This window comes from Chiloscyllium plagiosum, unplaced genomic scaffold (genome assembly GCF_037043375.1).
Source record: "Chiloscyllium plagiosum isolate Xiang-an unplaced genomic scaffold, Cpla_swu_hap1 HiC_scaffold_9, whole genome shotgun sequence".
NCBI classification, from domain to species: Eukaryota; Metazoa; Chordata; class Chondrichthyes; order Orectolobiformes; family Hemiscylliidae; genus Chiloscyllium; species Chiloscyllium plagiosum.
In genome coordinates, this window is record NW_028270147.1 from 69,038,573 (window position 1) to 69,056,107 (window position 17,535).

At 39.7% G+C, this 17,535-nt stretch overlaps 1 protein-coding gene across 6 annotated transcripts in view; it reads right to left on the reverse strand.

Moving 5' to 3' along the window:
* Positions 1-515: 515 nt before the first annotated feature.
* The window catches only part of rnf2 (ring finger protein 2), a 50,996-nt gene continuing 33,976 nt past the window's right edge, over positions 516-17,535 (reverse strand). For 5 of the 6 annotated variants that reach the window (XM_043699558.2, XM_043699552.2, XM_043699556.2 and 2 more), the window contains 6 exons: positions 14,312-14,472; positions 12,108-12,323; positions 9,633-9,911; positions 7,792-7,848; positions 4,538-4,709; positions 516-1,599 (listed from right to left, as the gene is read on the reverse strand). In XM_043699558.2, coding sequence (XP_043555493.1) covers positions 1,498-1,599; positions 4,538-4,709; positions 7,792-7,848; positions 9,633-9,911; positions 12,108-12,323; positions 14,312-14,472 — 987 coding nt within the window. In that variant the 3' untranslated portion in view covers positions 516-1,497. The remainder of the gene's footprint in view (positions 1,600-4,537; positions 4,710-7,791; positions 7,849-9,632; positions 9,912-12,107; positions 12,324-14,311; positions 14,473-17,535) is intronic. The other variant, XM_087990757.1, reaches the window with a different exon arrangement.

A 17,535-nucleotide genomic window follows, 5' to 3' on the forward strand; every position in this document is an offset into this window, starting at 1 on the left:
TAAAATTCAGCCGACAGTCATTACATTCATGGGTTTGAAGAAGGTTCAAAGGTGCAAACAAGATTTCAAAACAGCTTTCTGCAGCAAAAACAGCAACTTAAGATCTAAAAGAAGAGTGTTTAATTCAAAAGCAGAATACTGCAAATGCTGGAAATCTAGAAATATTCAGCAGGTCTGGCAACATCTGTGCAGGCTGAAAAACTGAAATAACATGTCAAGTTGACAATCCTTCAGAGTACGTTGAACATTATCTGGTGTTAGTTAACAACATTTAATGCCTGCCACTGCTATAAACAGCTTCCAAATTGAAATCCCATATTCTTGTTCAAACGAAACAATAACTTAGAAAAATAAAATTGATTTGTGAGACATGGGCAATGCTGGCTGGGCTAAAATTTATTGTCCATTGCTAGTTGGTGGTCAGCTGCCTTCTTGAGTTGCTGCTGTCCGTTTGGTATACGTAGATGCATAACATGCTGGAATTGCTTACCCCATCACCCTTAAGTGTGCTGGTATTTGCTAGCAATTAGTGCAATCTTTTATTCAAGTAAAGAAACAGAATTATTTAATTTCAATTTGATGGTACAGTGTACAAATAAGTAGATGCCCAGGTACATTATAGTTTCACGGTACAACTACCAGTACTTGATTGACAATATAAATACTCATCATACATTTGACATGAAGAAAATGACTTAAAAAAATGACACTGAAAATATATTTCTGTGTGCGCAATGCCTTGACATTCTGTAACATTTCATTTTGGAATGTAGAAGTTTGTTTTAAACCATAGGTTTATAATGTTAAAAATCACTTGCCTTCAAATTAAATAATTTGGTTACCTTCCAAATAACTTAGTATGTTAATACACTGCATAGGATGGGGGTTTAAATGCCACTCAGAACATGGCGTGGGGCATGACAATTAGTCTTAGCCCTTGGAGTTAGAGGAAGGAAGCCTGTGATATTCTTACTATCTTCCATTGTCAACCTACTGACCCACTCCGCCCTGACTCACATCTGGAGTGTAGTCACTTAAGTTTGTAGGGCTGCTGTTGTACAGTTTTCCAACATCTGTTGACACTTTAGGGGTCTGAGAATTTTTTGACTATGAAATTAGATCTTTGCCAATAGATTTGCATGAGATTCACAGCAACCAAAACAATATATATATTTCTATATAATGACTGCCTGGGATATAATCCATAAACCAAGAAACTGAGAAGCAACACACTACAAACTTCTACTTTCTGAATTCCAGGTGGTGCCCACAATATCATGATCAGATAAGAAAACTTAATGGGACACTGTCCTCTTTCCCAAGTCTGTGATGTTAAGTTGTGAATTTGCACGTCACAGATCTGTAAATTTGAACATGTGACACTTTTTATTCAACAGAACATCTTATGATGCTGGTTGTTGTTGCATGGAAGACAAATGTGTCACAACCAACAAAACTTCTGACTTAATTTCTGCATCATGGATCTTGCACCAATGCTTATTTGTGTTCCTTGGTTGGAGCATAATAAAGTTCCATTGGTTTGTTCACCTTCCAGTACTTCTCACTGACAAGTTCTAGTGAAAAGGAGCCATTCAGCAACTAGAAAAACAAAACAAAATTGCACATTTTATAAATCCTTTGCACAAAGTCATAACCCTTACCAGTGACATAATTGAGGGCACTGCTAATTTGCATAGAATAACATCTCAATTGGGCCAGATTTACTGTTTTGTTTGTTTTATACAAGTTAATATATGATACTTGTTACATTAAGCACAAATATGTGTATATATTATTCTTTTTCCTTTTTTCTAACTGCAACAATGCATTGAGTAACATCTACCAGGCAGAAGATCAAACTCAGCTAGACATTCACAAAACAGGTCTTCTGAAGACAATAGATAAGGAGAAGGTGGGTCTTCAATGCCCAGGATTTGCTGCACCAACCAGGGGAAAAGATGGGCTTCTTTTAATGGTGCATTCAAAAGGCAGTGTTCCCAGTTGTGAAGCACTCCCACATTAGTGTGTTGAAGTGTCAGCATAGATTATGGAATGGGATATTTTGAAAGAATATATTTTTTGGAGTGGGACTTAAATCTATGACTTTCTAACTCAGAGCTAATGCAGCTACCACTGAGCTAAAATTTTCAAATCAATTCCATTGCAATAATTCTTCAATTAGTAACACATTATATTAAGCAATAACTAAGGACTACAGTCATGCTCTCAAGTATCATGCAATTCACTTTTATTGGATTACTAAGCCAAACAATGGCAAGACTTGATGAAGCCACATTAGTTGCATATCTAACTAAAATTGATTAAAAATGAATATCAAAAGTAAATTCACTTAATCATTTAGGGTATGAAGTATCAATAAAATTCCCACTGAGATTATCTAACTTAGAACTAACTCAGTGGGAATTTTGTTCTTTTTTTTCCGCAATTACACTTCCTATAATGTCGCATAAAACCATGTCATTACTTTCAACTGACTCACTATTTTATTGTTGGTTGACCTATTAGTTATTGGATTATTCTTTCCTCTTTTTAAAGTGAATGTAATATTTGCCATGCATCAGTTCTTTGGCACAAATCCCATCTCTGTTTGTTTTAAAGAATATAACAGTTAGCCTTGTAACCTTCTTCAAAATTGAGATGAACAAAATTGGACTTGCTGACTTGAAGTCTGCTCCAAATGACATTGTTGATACTCTGTGTTTAAAACTTATCTCCAGTAGTAACACTGGCAAATTTCCCTGATCTAGTTCTACAGTCTCACTTTAACCTTTACTTGTAAAGGCGAAAACACTTAAATAATAGGAGCTGCCTTTGAAATATGGCTTAAATCCTTCTAAACAGGCTTGAAAATCTTAAAAAAACACCATGGATTTGCAGCTAGAGGAGCTCAAACCCAAACCCCAATCTTGGTTATCTTTAGAATTAGTTTGCTACTGGGGACAATACTCATGAGTTCACTGTTACTTTTGCAGAACAGGCTCCCAGCAAACAATAGTGACAGTTCAAGAGGAACCACTGTCAAAACATGTAGTCATACAAGATGCAGTGGTCAGACTTGCCAAAAGAAAATCTGCTGTAAATAATTTATCCTTCTCATTACAAAACTGGACCATTTCAATGTTTTGCTGGTGCATTTCTTTTAACAGTGAGAATACATTAAAATAAAGAAAGCTTAAACAATTGATGTGAGCACCTTTAATTGAAGCTTGAATTTGGTCCCCCATTTATGTTGGGAGCAACAGGAATCCAGTCCCGAAGCTGTTTTTGTCAGCTTCCACAAAGCCTCCTTATCTCTTACCCTGACCATCCAGGTAACTGGCTGCCACCTACAGCTAAGCCCAGAGGTTCAGGACATTTGCAACCCTCACAGTGAAACTTAGCTTTGTTCCCAAACGTCTTTCAGATCCAACCATCTTGCCTCATCTGTCCTAAAATGCTACCACTTACACTTAAAATAGAAGCAGCAATTCCCCAGTATTCTCTTTGCTCCCACTTGCCATGGAGAGTGCTTTGCCTCACATGCCTCGAACTAAGGCTTGAAAATCTCAGCTTTGCCAAACTCCACTACCTCTGGCCCATGTTAAAATGTGCAACTAAAGATTTCTTCTTGTTCAAATACAGGCCACATTGCTACCTAGTTCCTCCAGCTAAGCAACTTTTACACACTTTCTGCCTCACATTTTCCAATCCCTCTACTGCACTGCCTGCATCCACTTTCTCCAGAGCCACAAGAACTCTCCTAAAATCAGTTTGTTGGCTCTCTCACTCGCTATCTCCGCTACCCACTAGCTCCACTATAGTGTAGCATCTAGTAGTACACTATACTCTAATACGCTATAGTGTAGTGTCTAGTTGTCTAGTAGTATGTATGCTACTAGTATAGCAAGAAACAACTGGTACAAAATAATTAGATACCACTTTTCAGTTGAAGTGCCTCACAGTAAATTTGCCTTCAAAATACAGAAATTAAAGCTCTAATTTCATGTTTCTGATGCAAGATCTAGATCTGACACAGGATGTTAAGATCAGGTCAATTGTCTCCCCTCCCAAGTATACCATTTCAAATACTTTCTGGGGCTGCAAAACACATGAGTAAATTGATCGCCGTGCTCTCTAGGAAATCAAACTGCAGACCCTAAAACACTGCAAGCTAAGTTATCGCTGAACATCCACGTGAAATCATTAGGAAATGGGTTGCCACATAAGTATACCAAACGATTGAGACTGGAGCTGTTCACCATTCTAAGCCAACATCAGGCTGTAAATCTCAAAACTCTAGAGTGAGCACTTAATGGGAATTTGTGCAATTTTTCAATCTAGGAAAATCAGCTATAATCTGTCATTGTGAAATTACTTGATGCAAATACAACTTCAATTTCTCTAGGACAGAAATTTTAAACTTACCTTTGTCTTTCAAATGCTAACTATTTGTGTTTTCAAAATTTGTGGAGTTTTATTTTGATCTGAAAATTATAAGTAAAACTCCTCACTCTTGTAAACCAGTTAAGACACTTACAGTAAATTGGCCATTCACTGTTGCAATATAAATGGTGTACTGTTTTTCACTGACTGTTTCCACATTCATTGGATTTGCTTCTTCATTCTTCCTGAGCTCTTCCAGGGCTAATCTCATAGCCAAGTACTTGGACAGATGGTCAACAGTGGCATTTCCTGTTGTTTTTATATACCTAGTTACAGCAGAAAAGAGAAAAAGAAAAAGGAACATGAGACACCGGGCCATGTACTATGCTTCCCCTACAACCACCTTAAACTTAAAAAAGGATGAGGGGATAAGTACATGATGTGTTTGTTTTATTGTTAGCGTTTGCGTGGAGCATCCACACCGAAATTTGCAGAAAGACTGATTTTGCCTTCCCTTCCGTCTCTCCTCATATTCATTATCCCATATTCTTAGACTGGTAAATTATGTCAGAATGGGATATGTTAATTATTTAAGATTAGAAAACTTAACCTAAGTATTTCATGTATTTTCTCATTTTTGCTTAAGAAACAATATTATATTAATTGACAAACAAAACTGCAAGGGCCCTAGATTTTCCTGTTTCAAATGCTGCATATGGTAAAGGCACAAGTAATTTAATTATGTGATTTGAAATAGCTTTCACAATTGCATAAATAAGGCTTTAAACCAACTCACTGCATTAATTCAGAGAGTGGTTCCAGAGATGATCCTTGACTTGTGTTAGCTAATGTTACAAACACGCTTCAAGTTTAAATTTTTCTTAGAGGACCAAAATTTTGAAATATTGTGAAAAATGGATTTGAATTTTATAGCGATACCTGGAGTGGTGTATTCAAAAGAAGTAATTGAAACATAAACACACTGTTATGTGAGGAAGAGTAACTATGATAGTGTTATGATTTGAAGATGCCGGTGTTGGACTGGGGTGTAAAAAGTTAAAAATCACAAAACACCAGGTTATAGTCCAACAGGTTTAACTGGAAGCACTCTAGCTTTCGGAGCACAGCTCCTTCATCAGGTGGTAGTCTACCACCCGATGAAGGAGCGGTGCTCTGAAAGCTAGTGTCTTTCCAATTAAACCTGTTGGACTATAACCTGGTGCTGTGTGATTTTTAACGAAGAGAGTGCGAGCGCGAGACAGAGGGGGCGAGCGAGGGCGGGGGCGAGCGAGGGCGGGGGCGAGCGAGGGCGGGGGCGAGCGAGGGGGGGGGCGGGAGACGGGGGGGCGGGAGACGGGGGGGGCGGGAGACGGGGGGGGCGGGAGACGGGGGGGGGCGGGAGACGGGGGGGGGGCGGGCGACAGGGGGGGGCGGGCGACAGGGGGGGGCGGGCGACGGGGGGGGCGGGCGACAGGGGGGGGCGGGCGACAGGGGGGGGCGGGCGACAGGGGGGGGCGGGCGACAGGGGGGGCGGGCGACGGGGGGGCGGGCGACGGGGGGGGGCGGGCGACGGGGGGGGCGGGCGACGGGGGGGCGGGCGACGGGGGGGCGGGCGACGGGGCGGGGGGGCGACGGGGCGGGGGGGCGACGGGGCGGGGGGGCGACGGGGCGGGGGGGCGACGGGGCGGGGGGGCGACGGGGCGGGGGGGCGGGGGGGCGACGGGGCGACGGGGCGGGGGGGCGACGGGGGCGACAGGAGGGGGGTGACGGGGGCGACAGGAGGGGGGCGACAGGAGGGGGGCGACAGGAGGGGGGCGACAGGAGGGGGGCGACAGGAGGGGGGCGACAGGAGGGGGGCGACAGGAGGGGGGCGACAGGAGGGGGGCGACAGGAGGGGGGCGAGATCGCGCGATATAGAGAGAGTGAGAGAGCATGAGAACGTGTGTGAGAGAGAGCGCGAGTGTGAGAGAGTTTTGAGTTAGAAGTATAAAAATTTCAAATTTCCACATTAACAAATGTACAATTTAACCGGTTATTGTACCCCACTGAATGTTCGGTTTATGTAATAAACCAATAATTGCATATAAGAAAGCAATCCAGTTGGTAAATTGTTTTTCAATGTCAAAATATTTCATTGGCTATCTTGAAAACTGGGAAAACTATTCTCATTTGATGCTGTGACCCATGGAGCATTAACTTGAGCATTTCATCTTTCTAACCTAAGGCAGTTGATGGCAATCAGTCAGAGATCCTGTACCTAAATACCAGTGTGGAAGTGTGTGACTATGTGTGGCCATTAGCTGAGGAAAAGATCAGCCAGGAAAGCCCTGGGTGGTCAAATTAATGATCCTGGGAGTATTGTCACACCTTTGGGAGAAGAGAGGAGGAAATAAAGATGGAGAAACAAAGCTGTACATGAAAAGATATTGAACAATTGTGGTTTATTGGTGTCATATGGCAATTGAATGTAACCAGGAAGTTATTATACAGATTTATTCCTGTTTCTACACAATGGTTAGAGATCTTATTATGCATAACATCAATGACAGTTTATGTTTCGGGGTGTGAAAGTCCCACAGTCCCAGAGCCTGCTCTGCTCAGAGGTTTTGTTTTCATAGACAGCACCTGTGGCCCTCAAACCATTATCACTTTATTAGCTACTGTGAATTATGCCACAATTTAATTATGCTGCTTTGTTGAAATACCTGTCTAATAATCTATCAAACATATTTGCAGTGGAGCTTGGCTGATGGCTGAGTGAGAAAATGCTCATAATTAACAGTTTGTTCCCTGGCCTAGGCAGAGTTTGATGATCTCAGCTGGGAACAACAAAAAGTTCAAAATCTATTTCAAATGCAAGTCTCCATCTCAAAACTCACTGTTTGAGAGTCACAAGAAGAATGATTATTTGCCACAATATTAGAGGACCTCACACACCTGTAAAAGCATGCCTCAGCAGGAGAAACTACATTGGAAGGAGGAATGAGTTGTAAAAATAGTTATATATAAACAAAAGATCCAAAGACTTCAATAACAGGAGGCCTGATAGTGGATGTTTCCAGCCCTGACTGGGTTTGTCGGACAATTTCATCCACAGCAGTATTCACCTCCACCGGTGATACAGTTCCTGGGATTCAAATCCATCCATCTCAGAAACAAAGTCTAAGGTCACCAGTAAACCAGCAGGTCAGCACCATACTGACCACAATGCTAAAACTGAGTACTGACTGTCAGGTGTAAACTGATACACTGCCCTGTAACATTTCTGGCACTAATCAGTTTACAAATTGACAGTGTAGACTCAAGCGAGTGTCCATGAATCAAACTGAAGCGGATTCTCCCAGACCTCCATTTGTAGGTGGTCTGTTACTGGTTTGTGGAGAAACCGGTTGCAGTGAAACTGCTTACCGCTTTCTCGACACCGGTGTGCGCCCCACAATCCTCTGGACACCAACCGTGACCTGCCTTGGTTAAAAGAGAAAAATATTTAGAGTCATAAAACAGGTAGCTCTTAATTGGTAGCATGCTCTATGATCACCTTTACTGCATTGACAATATCAACACCATTAAACTTGCAGAACACAGAATCACCACTTCTAGGCATAACTTCTAATTCTCTCAAAACGTTCGGTATTCATGTCAAAATAATTCACATTTGCCTCTCCTTCCCAGTTTTCTTTCATTTACTGTCCTTTCCTGATATTACTGGCACATGCTGAGGCATGAGTAGTTCTAGATAGTGAGGGTTGCCAGCACATTCAATCACAAAACCATCTCAATCGAGCTGAAACTTTTAGGGGTACAATTTCCAACAAGTCAATTAATAACCAGAGAGGCAATTCTGGCTGATGGTTTCCATTTCATTATGCCAGGGTCACTGAGACCAACACACAGCCTCAGTTCATGCCTTGTTTGATATCAGCTAACTTAGCACAGGTGAACACTGGAAACTGGACAACACAACTCCATTCATGTCGAAAGTGTGATGCTGGAAAAGGACAGCAGGTCAGGCAGGAAAGTGAGGAGGGGCTTTTGCCCGAAACATCAATTTTCCTGGTCCTCAGAAGTTGCCTGGCCTGCTGTGCTTTTCCAGCACCACACTCTCGACTCTAATCTCCAGCATCTGCAGTCCTCACTTTCACCAACTCTATTCATGCTAAACTGCTTCAAGTCTTAACATGATACAATATATAAACAGAAACTTAAGGCCTAGCAACACGCCATTAAGGCCTATTGTGCCTATACTGACGTTTTGAAAAAGTAGCAACATTTGTTACTACAACCACATTTTGTTGCCCAGAACCCTGAATTTCTTCATTGTCAAGTATCCATCCAACCTATCCTTTTAAAATGAATCACCTTTGTCACTTTTTCAGGTATAACTCTGAAAATGTCACATCTCCCCTCCAGATCTTTAGCCAAAGATTTGACTCTCTCTTCTTAAACTACTGAAAAACTTGCCAGGGAAATACATTTTCTGTTTAAGCTGTCAATATCTTTCGATCTTGTAAACCAGAAATAACAATCCTAACTTTTCCAAACACTCCCCATTAGTTTCACAACTCTTACATTATTCTAATTAACCTCTTCAGCTGCCTTAGAGCCTTAAATAGAGTACCCAAAATTGTTCACAATTTTCTACATCAGATTCATGGCCAGTGATTTATAAAGTTCAAGCACCGCCTATTTGTGTTTATATTCTCTTCCTCTTTTTGAAAACCTAAGAAATCCTATGGTCTTTTCACCATTTTGTGAAGTTGTCCTGCTACATTTAAGGATGTGTACACATACAAAGATCTTCCTGCTCATCCATATTTCTCAAAACATGCCACAGATTGTGAGGACTAATTTCAAAAAACACTAAGTGTTTCTCCAAATTAAACTCCATTGAACATCACACGTTTGCTCATTTTGCAAATGTGTGTCATCCTAATGCCAGTAGCTTAGTAGTTACAGTTTTTTGCAAATTTAAATATACCAATTGCAAATTTTTTTTTGTCAATTGAAGCAGTGGAACCTGTGACCTTATTCATAATGTGGCTGCAAGCGATTCCAGGGTTTTGATTTCTGTGGTATTGATGAAGTATCACTCCGGAGATGTTAATCTATCTTTCTCTTTCAGATACTGACTTGACCAGATGTATATTTCCAGAAATACCTTTTTTTGTTATTAGCATTCATTGTTTCATGAAACAAATTCTGAATTCTTCTGATCTGGTGAATGATGATAATCCCTTTCACCCACATACCTGGTCTGTGCTGTTTCATCTTTCTCCATTAGTGTAGGATGAGGCCTGAAGACCAGTTCAATTTCATTGGTTCCATCAGTCACTGGATCAGGATCCCCTGTCCCATTCTCATTCATGGTGTCAAGATCAGGACCAGACTCATCTGATGTCTTTGCACGTTTTTGACTTGGTCCTGCCTCCTGGTTGCTATGTGTGGAAGCATTACTGCAATGTGAACTGTCCCCATTGTCTTCTGCTCCACTTCCATTCTCAGCCTGGTGTTTTCTCACCCTCTGTGCTCTACCAGACAATAATTCAACATGTTGGTTTTAAACTGGACAGTTGCTAAGAAAAATGTCAACACACATTTGATACTTGCAGACTTCAAATCAACTAATTATGTTATCATATTTCAATGCATTTGAAATTAGTGAAACAAATATTTAAAATCACTTAAAAAAATGGTTGGCAAATGCTGTGAAATATTTAGTTCATCAACAATCTTAATACATTTTTGTTAAAAGCTTATAAAGTCTTCTTGTTAAAAGGACATAACAGTCATTAAAATCAGTTTCTATTCATAAACAGTATTCTATAGTCCCTCTGCATTGCTAAAACACTGAAGAATTAATGCCTCCTTTCAAGATATAAATCCATAATTACCAAAATAATAAATGTGGAATTTGAATTAATTTCTCTGAAGGAGAAATCAAAATCTTATCAGGCTTTACACCACCTGTGATTTTTAAGCAGAAGCGCAGAGAAATGGGCTTAGTAAGGGCTTAGTAGTAGAATACTTTATAATGATGATTTACGAAAATAACCACATGATCATTGTGTCAGCAATCTTCCTGCTGAGTCCACAGTTTGCGGATTCAATGTAAAAAATATTAACATTATCACATTTAAATCTCACAAAGGCTCTGATTGGTCAATTAGAAATAAAAATATTGTTACAACTTTAATACTTTTACATAGAAACTTTAAAGTACTTTTTCTTAAAAGATCTTTTGTCAATGACTGAGAATACTTAAAAGGCAAGTCTTTTTTTAGGAGAGAAAAAGTACATGGAAAAACATTTCTTCATTACTGGCTACAAAATAGTGCAATGCAAGCTAAACTATATTCTATTAAATTATTTATTTTCTATTCCAGGTTAATCAAAGTTGCTTTTTCAATTACTTCACATGTTCCATTCTGATATTGTGTTTTGGATAACGGTAATTTGAATTTAACCTGTCTATTTTGCAGCACTAACATAAGCAGCAGCCACAATACCTCAACACCTGCTGGTCAAAAGTTAGTTTTATGGTTTCTACTTTCTGGCAATGGCCTTTCCTGTAGCATCTAAAAAATGAACCAACAATGCAACAAGCTAGTCTTGCTCATAACAAATGGTGACTAAAGACAGACATTCAGGTTAGTTTCTGGAGATCTCTCAAAAAAAATCATCTAGTAAAGTTTGTCTTAGTGCTTCATATTACAACAACATTTCTTCTGTAGCCAGGGCTGTAACATGAAGTGCAGTTTAAGACTTTGTATAATCAATAATTTTCCAAATAACACTGCAGTGCACTTAGATGCAGTAATAAAGACATCTTAGTTTATTTATCACTGCTAATCAGATGTGCTGCTCTAAGTGGCTAGTATTGAATTTTCTTAACAGGAACTTGCTGATGTATATTAAATCATCCCAAAGCATTCTTGTTAAGCAATACTGATCAATATTGACTTAAGTGTGTTCACAATTGTATTAGAAAACAATGAATCCTACGAAAGTAGTACACCTATTAACTAGTCCATTAATATTAAATGAAGTTCAGCTGTAATAAGTAACTATGTGTTAATGCTGCATGATCATAGATCTAAGCATGCAACCTTAAAAGGTTCTAAAGATGGCAAAAGAAGTGATATTATACTGGATTCTGTTCTTTTATATTAATATTTAGGTCTAGTACTTAGGCCTTACAAAAAACAACTGAATTCTTATGTTTTTCAGGACCCAAACTGGAGTTGGTAAATTGGATTTACTGTAGCCTTTAGTTCTTGAGGGGCTAAATGGCTTACTCCTTTTCTGTTGCATTTTCCTCCCCAAATGCTGTCCTCTTTACACATTTGATAGATAACTCTAAAGACACAATGCACCGTCAGCCAGAAAACAGAGAGCATCACATTGCTAACCATCTGCTTTTTGCGTTCATTCAACTCAACAACACATAAATGTTCAGTAACAGCAGTTTAATTCTATAGATTTTTAATCACAGATTTCAAAATTGTTTTCAGAATAGTTGTGTATGTTCATGTGAATGTGTCAGACTTAGTTTCTGGCAAACTAGTCTTCTTGCCTCAGTTACTAATAGAGACTTAGTTGTTGTGTGAGGAGGCAGAACCACTTCCAAATTCAGACCACCTCCATTAACATTTCAATAGGTGTAATAGTAAATAGCAATCAGTTTAAGAGAATTTACTATTTCTGGGGAGTTGCACAATCCTTACCTATTAAGTGCTTGCATTTTGAGTCCTTCTTCAATGCTGTGGCTCAGGGCTTGTTGGTTATGGTGCTTGCTGATCCTAGCCAGCACCCGCTCTTGGTGTGCCTCATACTCATCTCGACTGGGATATATTTTGCTGATGAGCGCGTCAAAGTTTGGATCTGGCCGCAATGATCTCTTGGAGACCAGTTTCTTTCTACATGTCGGACACTCTTTATTTCTAAGAAGAAAAGTTCGCCATTAGGTCTGCATCAGAAATTCTATGCTTTTTAAGAAGTTATTCAACTGAGCTATTCTCAGCTCATAAGTTTTCAAGAGGTACAGACCTTTCTCCAAAATATTGTGTCATTTTCAGGTTTTTACATAAAACATGATCATGTTGTTTTACAGCCAACTGATCTCATCTGTCCATGCAAATGACATTCTAATTTTCCATTGAGACAATTTTCATCCTACAACTAACTAATACTTCTCTCATCCACCATATTTGACCAATGTGTAGCGGTGAGGACTTCTTTACCACAGAGGGCTGCTAAGGTTGGGTTACTGAATATATTCAACTCTAAGCGGGACAGATTTTCAATCAGTAAGGGAATTAAGAGTTATGGGGAAAAAGACAGGAAAGTGGGATTCAGGATTATCAGATCGGCCATGATCTCACTGAATGGCAGTGTTGACTCAATGGGCTACTGTTACTTCCATCTTATATGGTCTTGAGGACAGCAAAAAAATAAATTACAGCAAAACAAACTAAAAACATTGATGGTACACTGCAGGACAGTGCTCTGTGCAGAAGCTTCAAAATCTGTACCAAGGAGTCACAGGATATGGGTTCATGGCCATGATTCCCTGTGAATTTATTGTTTCAGCTGTGCTGTTGTGGAGAGCCATTAAGCAGAAGCCAATGGTTTCCCAAGGGACAGTAGGAGTGGGGGTGGCGGTGGGGGAGAATCACCTGTTAACTGTCTGTTAAAAGATAACCAAAGAGGAAAGGGAGAGAAATTGGGCAATAGCTTTTAGTTTTAGTGTATTAGAATGGAAAGAAAGACAGCAACAAATTTCCCTATTTGCAATCAGCCACTAAAGGTTGCAAAGACTTAAAAGTGCATTGCTTAGTGGACATACGCATTGTTTATAGGTGTTTATGTAAAGATTTACTTCAACCACTGATAAATATTGTTCTTATTTTCCCAAGGATATTTGGTCAGCATGGTTGAGTTGGACCAAAAGGTCTGTTTCTGTGTTGTATTCCTCTAAGACTTTAAGTTGCTTTTCACTTGCCGTTAGGAATGGCCATACAAAGGTTCCAACTATCTACTGCTCACAGATTGATACGTTGTCAGAAAACCGACTGTGAGGAGGAAATAGGTATTTTGTTGTTCTGTACCGGCACATTAGAAGTCAGTATGCCTAAGTGTAATTATTTAGGAAAAGTTAATATTCTAAGCAAAGAGGGTTACCTCAGATTACAACAGGATCTGGACCACATGGGCCAATGGGCTGAGAAGTGGCAAATGGAGTTTAATTCAGATAAATGTGAGGTGTTCCCTTTTTGGAAAGCAAGTCTTAGCAGGACTTATATACTGAATGGTAAGGTCCTAAAGAGTGTTGCTGAACAAAAAGACCTTGGAGGGCAGGTTCATAGCTCCTTGAAAGTGGAGCCGCAAGTAGATAGGATAGTGAAGAGGCTGAGGGGTGACCTTATAGAGGTTTACAAAATTATGAGGGGCATGGATATGATAAATAGACAAAGTCTTTTCCCTGGGGTCGGGGAGTCCAGAACTAGGGGGCATAGGTTTAAGGCGAGAGGGGAAAAATATAAAAGAGACCTTAGGGGCAAATTTGCATACAGAGGGTGGTACGTGTATGGAATGAGCTGCCATAGGATGTTGTGGAGGCTGGTACAACTGCAACATTTAAGAGGCATTTGGATGGGTATATGAATAGGAAGGGTTTGGAGGGATATGGGCCAGGTGCTGGCAGGTGGGACTAGATTGGGTTGAGATATCTGGTCGGCATGGACAGGTTGGACCGAAGGGTTTGTTTCCATGCTGTACATCTCTATAACTATAAGCATTTCCTGATTCTCAATATTAGGGTATATATAGCCTGACCCTTTGCTATTCCTATACCATGACAGATGAGGCTAGAGTGAGGGTGGTACGCGGCTTGCTTGTCATGTCCTGCAGCCGGTCTGCTATTACATACCCACTCCTGAGGGCAGTAACAATGCAATCAGCACAGAAACGATGGAGGCACTCTTTAGTTGTCATCGTGTTCTTCAGCATGTCTAGACAGATAGGACACATCAGCTCACTGTGCAGACTTCTGGGTGACACTGCAATCTCCATGCCATCTGTGATTGCCTCCTGTAAGTCACAAAGTTCATCATGTAGCAACAGCTCCAACATTATTGCACCCTGGTCACAAAGTTATAGATCATCTTTATGGGATGTTGGACAGAATAAAATGCTTTTGGTGACCTGCCCAGTTTGCATTTCAAAGTGTGTTTTTTTTTTAAAAAAGAAACAAAGGGGCAGCTTGTTTTCTCTCGGTCAGTCCGAACTCAGGTCCAACTACCATTCAAATTGCACTAGAATTGAAAACCTTCACTTTCAGCCAGACCAGAAAGTAGGATTTCATAGAAAACACCTCATCTCATTTGGACAGGGTACAAAGAAAGAAAATCAAGGGCAGAATCAATTCGCAGTCTGCAGTGCTCACCAGTCAACAAGTGAGACATTCCAGCTATTCTACTAATGAGATAGGCAGGTAATGTTTTGAAGCAGGAAGGATAATAAGAATTTTTTTTAAAAAGGCCCAAAACGTTAGCACAGATTTTCCTTGAGTTGGGACAGGAACTTCATACTTTTTTTTTTAAAACCTGACATTGTCATAAAGCAGTTACTTAATGATACATTTAGATGCAATTTTGTATTGTGTTTCCTGTTTTCACATTTTAAAAGATTTTTCCAAACACTTTCTTGAAAATGGTACCCTTTGAGTTGAAACTAGATACCTACACAAATCAAATTCAAAATAGCCAAGATATGAATTATAATATTAAAGTTTCACTCGGCATGAAACAAACCTAAGCTATAAATGACGTGCAAGAAACCGTGAATGACAGAATAGGTAGTATACATAGAAATGTACTGCTAAATTCACCAAACATATTCCTTACTTTGCAAGCAACATTACATCCACTAAGGAGTTCTCAGCTAGTTTCAGTTCCTGGCAAAACAATGCACCATCTGCTCTGATATAATGAGGCCTTGTGACTGACAGGCAAAGTTCACATTACAGCATGTGATCTTACCATATTAAGCTCTACAGTGAAATTTTTGCCTTTTGAAAAACATCAACAACAGATTCTGATTTCAATGGAAATCAGTTGTTTCTTAAACAGATAACCTGGATAATTTTTCTGATGGAATGCTACTTATCATGGGGAGAGTTTCAACCAGGTCTTTGTATCAAGATGAGTAACATTTAAAGTAATTGCCTAAAACATCAAGTTTTATGACATTAATCATTCTCTTATATCCCAGTATAATAGCTTGAAAAAGTAAAAATTTAAGATGTTACCTTATTTGTTCATAGGAAAAGGGAGTCACTGGTAGGGCCAGTGTTCTAATTACAATTGAACAGAGTGGCTTTCTGGGCCATTTCAGCGGGCAATCAAGAGTCTGGAGTCACATTTCGGTCAAACCAGGTCAGGGTAGCAAAAAGGACAATAGTGATCAAGATGGGTATTTATGACAATCAAAAGTGTTACATGTTCACCATTAGACTAAAAAATAATTCCAGATTTTTATTGAATTTAAATTTCACCATCTGTCACTGTGGGATTCAAACCCATGTTCCCAAAAGGATTGGTCTCTGACTCTGGGTTACATTATCAATGCAAGACTATGTTCCCTCCCTTTGTTGCTGCAAAGTCAAGGTGGCAAACTCCTCCTGGAACTTAATTTGTGTTTATGATCACCCAGTGGTTAAAAGTTCGTTATTTGGCCCCTTTCCTCTCGAAATCCAAACAGCTCAGCTGACATTAATGTCATTCATAAAATTGTGCTATTTCTGTCACTTGATTTTTAAAGCAAATTATGGCAATTCCCTTCTATTATTTGTGAATAGAACCATGCAGCACAAACCACTTCCCTCTTCAATTTGTTTTAAGTTCCATTTTTATGACATTGTTAACAATACAGCCATTCAGCATCAGAAGCAATCTATGCAAAATAAAAAGGGATCACTTGAAGGAAATTTGACTGACACAGTCACAAGTTGGAAAAACAAAGTTACAGAGAGAAAATAAGAAAGGCCAAAGTGAAGGAGGCAATACAGAAGGAAGGTATGCAAGAAACAAAGAGAGGGGAGGAAGTATGATAGAAAGAGATAGCATACAGAAAGAATGCAAGAGGAAGTGAGAAAAAATATCAATTAAAAGTTGAGAAGAATTCTTTTTCCAGGTTTACCAGCACCAACATAATGTTAAGCTTTTTGTTTGGAAGGAGTCTTTCATTTCAGAATGCAAAGTGTTTTGGGAACTACTACATTAGATTTCTTTACTGTCAAAGTTACACAAGTGTGTAAATATATATGACTTCAAAAATAGTTATATTCCAGAACTTTAAAATTTGTTCTAGTGAAATGATAGATTCCATTCCTATTTTACTCTTAACATTGACCACTTTTCCTCAAAAATGCCTCTCTATATTGAATTTATTGTCATGTGTACCGAAGCATGGTGAAAAGCTTTGTCTTGTGAGCAATACAGGCAGATCACAGACTTAAGTAGCATAGATAGTAAATAATAGGTAAACAGTGGCAAAAACAAAAACAAAAACACAGGTGCAGGTGAATGTTAAGAGTTTGAGAGTCCATTCAGTATTCTAACAATAGTAGGGTAGAAACTGTTGAGAAACTGGCTGGTGTGTGTGTTCAGGATTCTGCATCTTCTCCCCGATGGTAGGGGTTGTAGAAAAACATTGCCAGGGTGGGCTGGATCTTTAAGAATGTTGGCGGCCTTTCCTTGACAGCAGGCCTGGTAGATGGATTCTATAGATGGGAGGTTGGCCTTTGTGATTGTCCGGGCCGAGTTCACCATTCTCTGTAACTGTCTCCGATCTTGAATGGTGTAGTTGCCATACCAGGTAATGATAGATCCAGACAGAATGCTCTTGATGGCGCACCTATAAAGGTTGGTAAGGATATTCATTATCATGTCAACTTTCCTCAGCTGCCTGAGGAAGAAGAGATGTTGTTGGGCCTTTGTAACCAGTGTGTCCACATGAAGAGTCCAAGAAAGCTTGTTGTGGATGACCACTCCCAGGAACTTGACCCTCTCCCACTCATTCCACCTCTGTGCTGCTAATGCGTAGGGGGACATGAGTAGCATCCCGCCAAAAGTCAATAATGAGTTCTTCGGT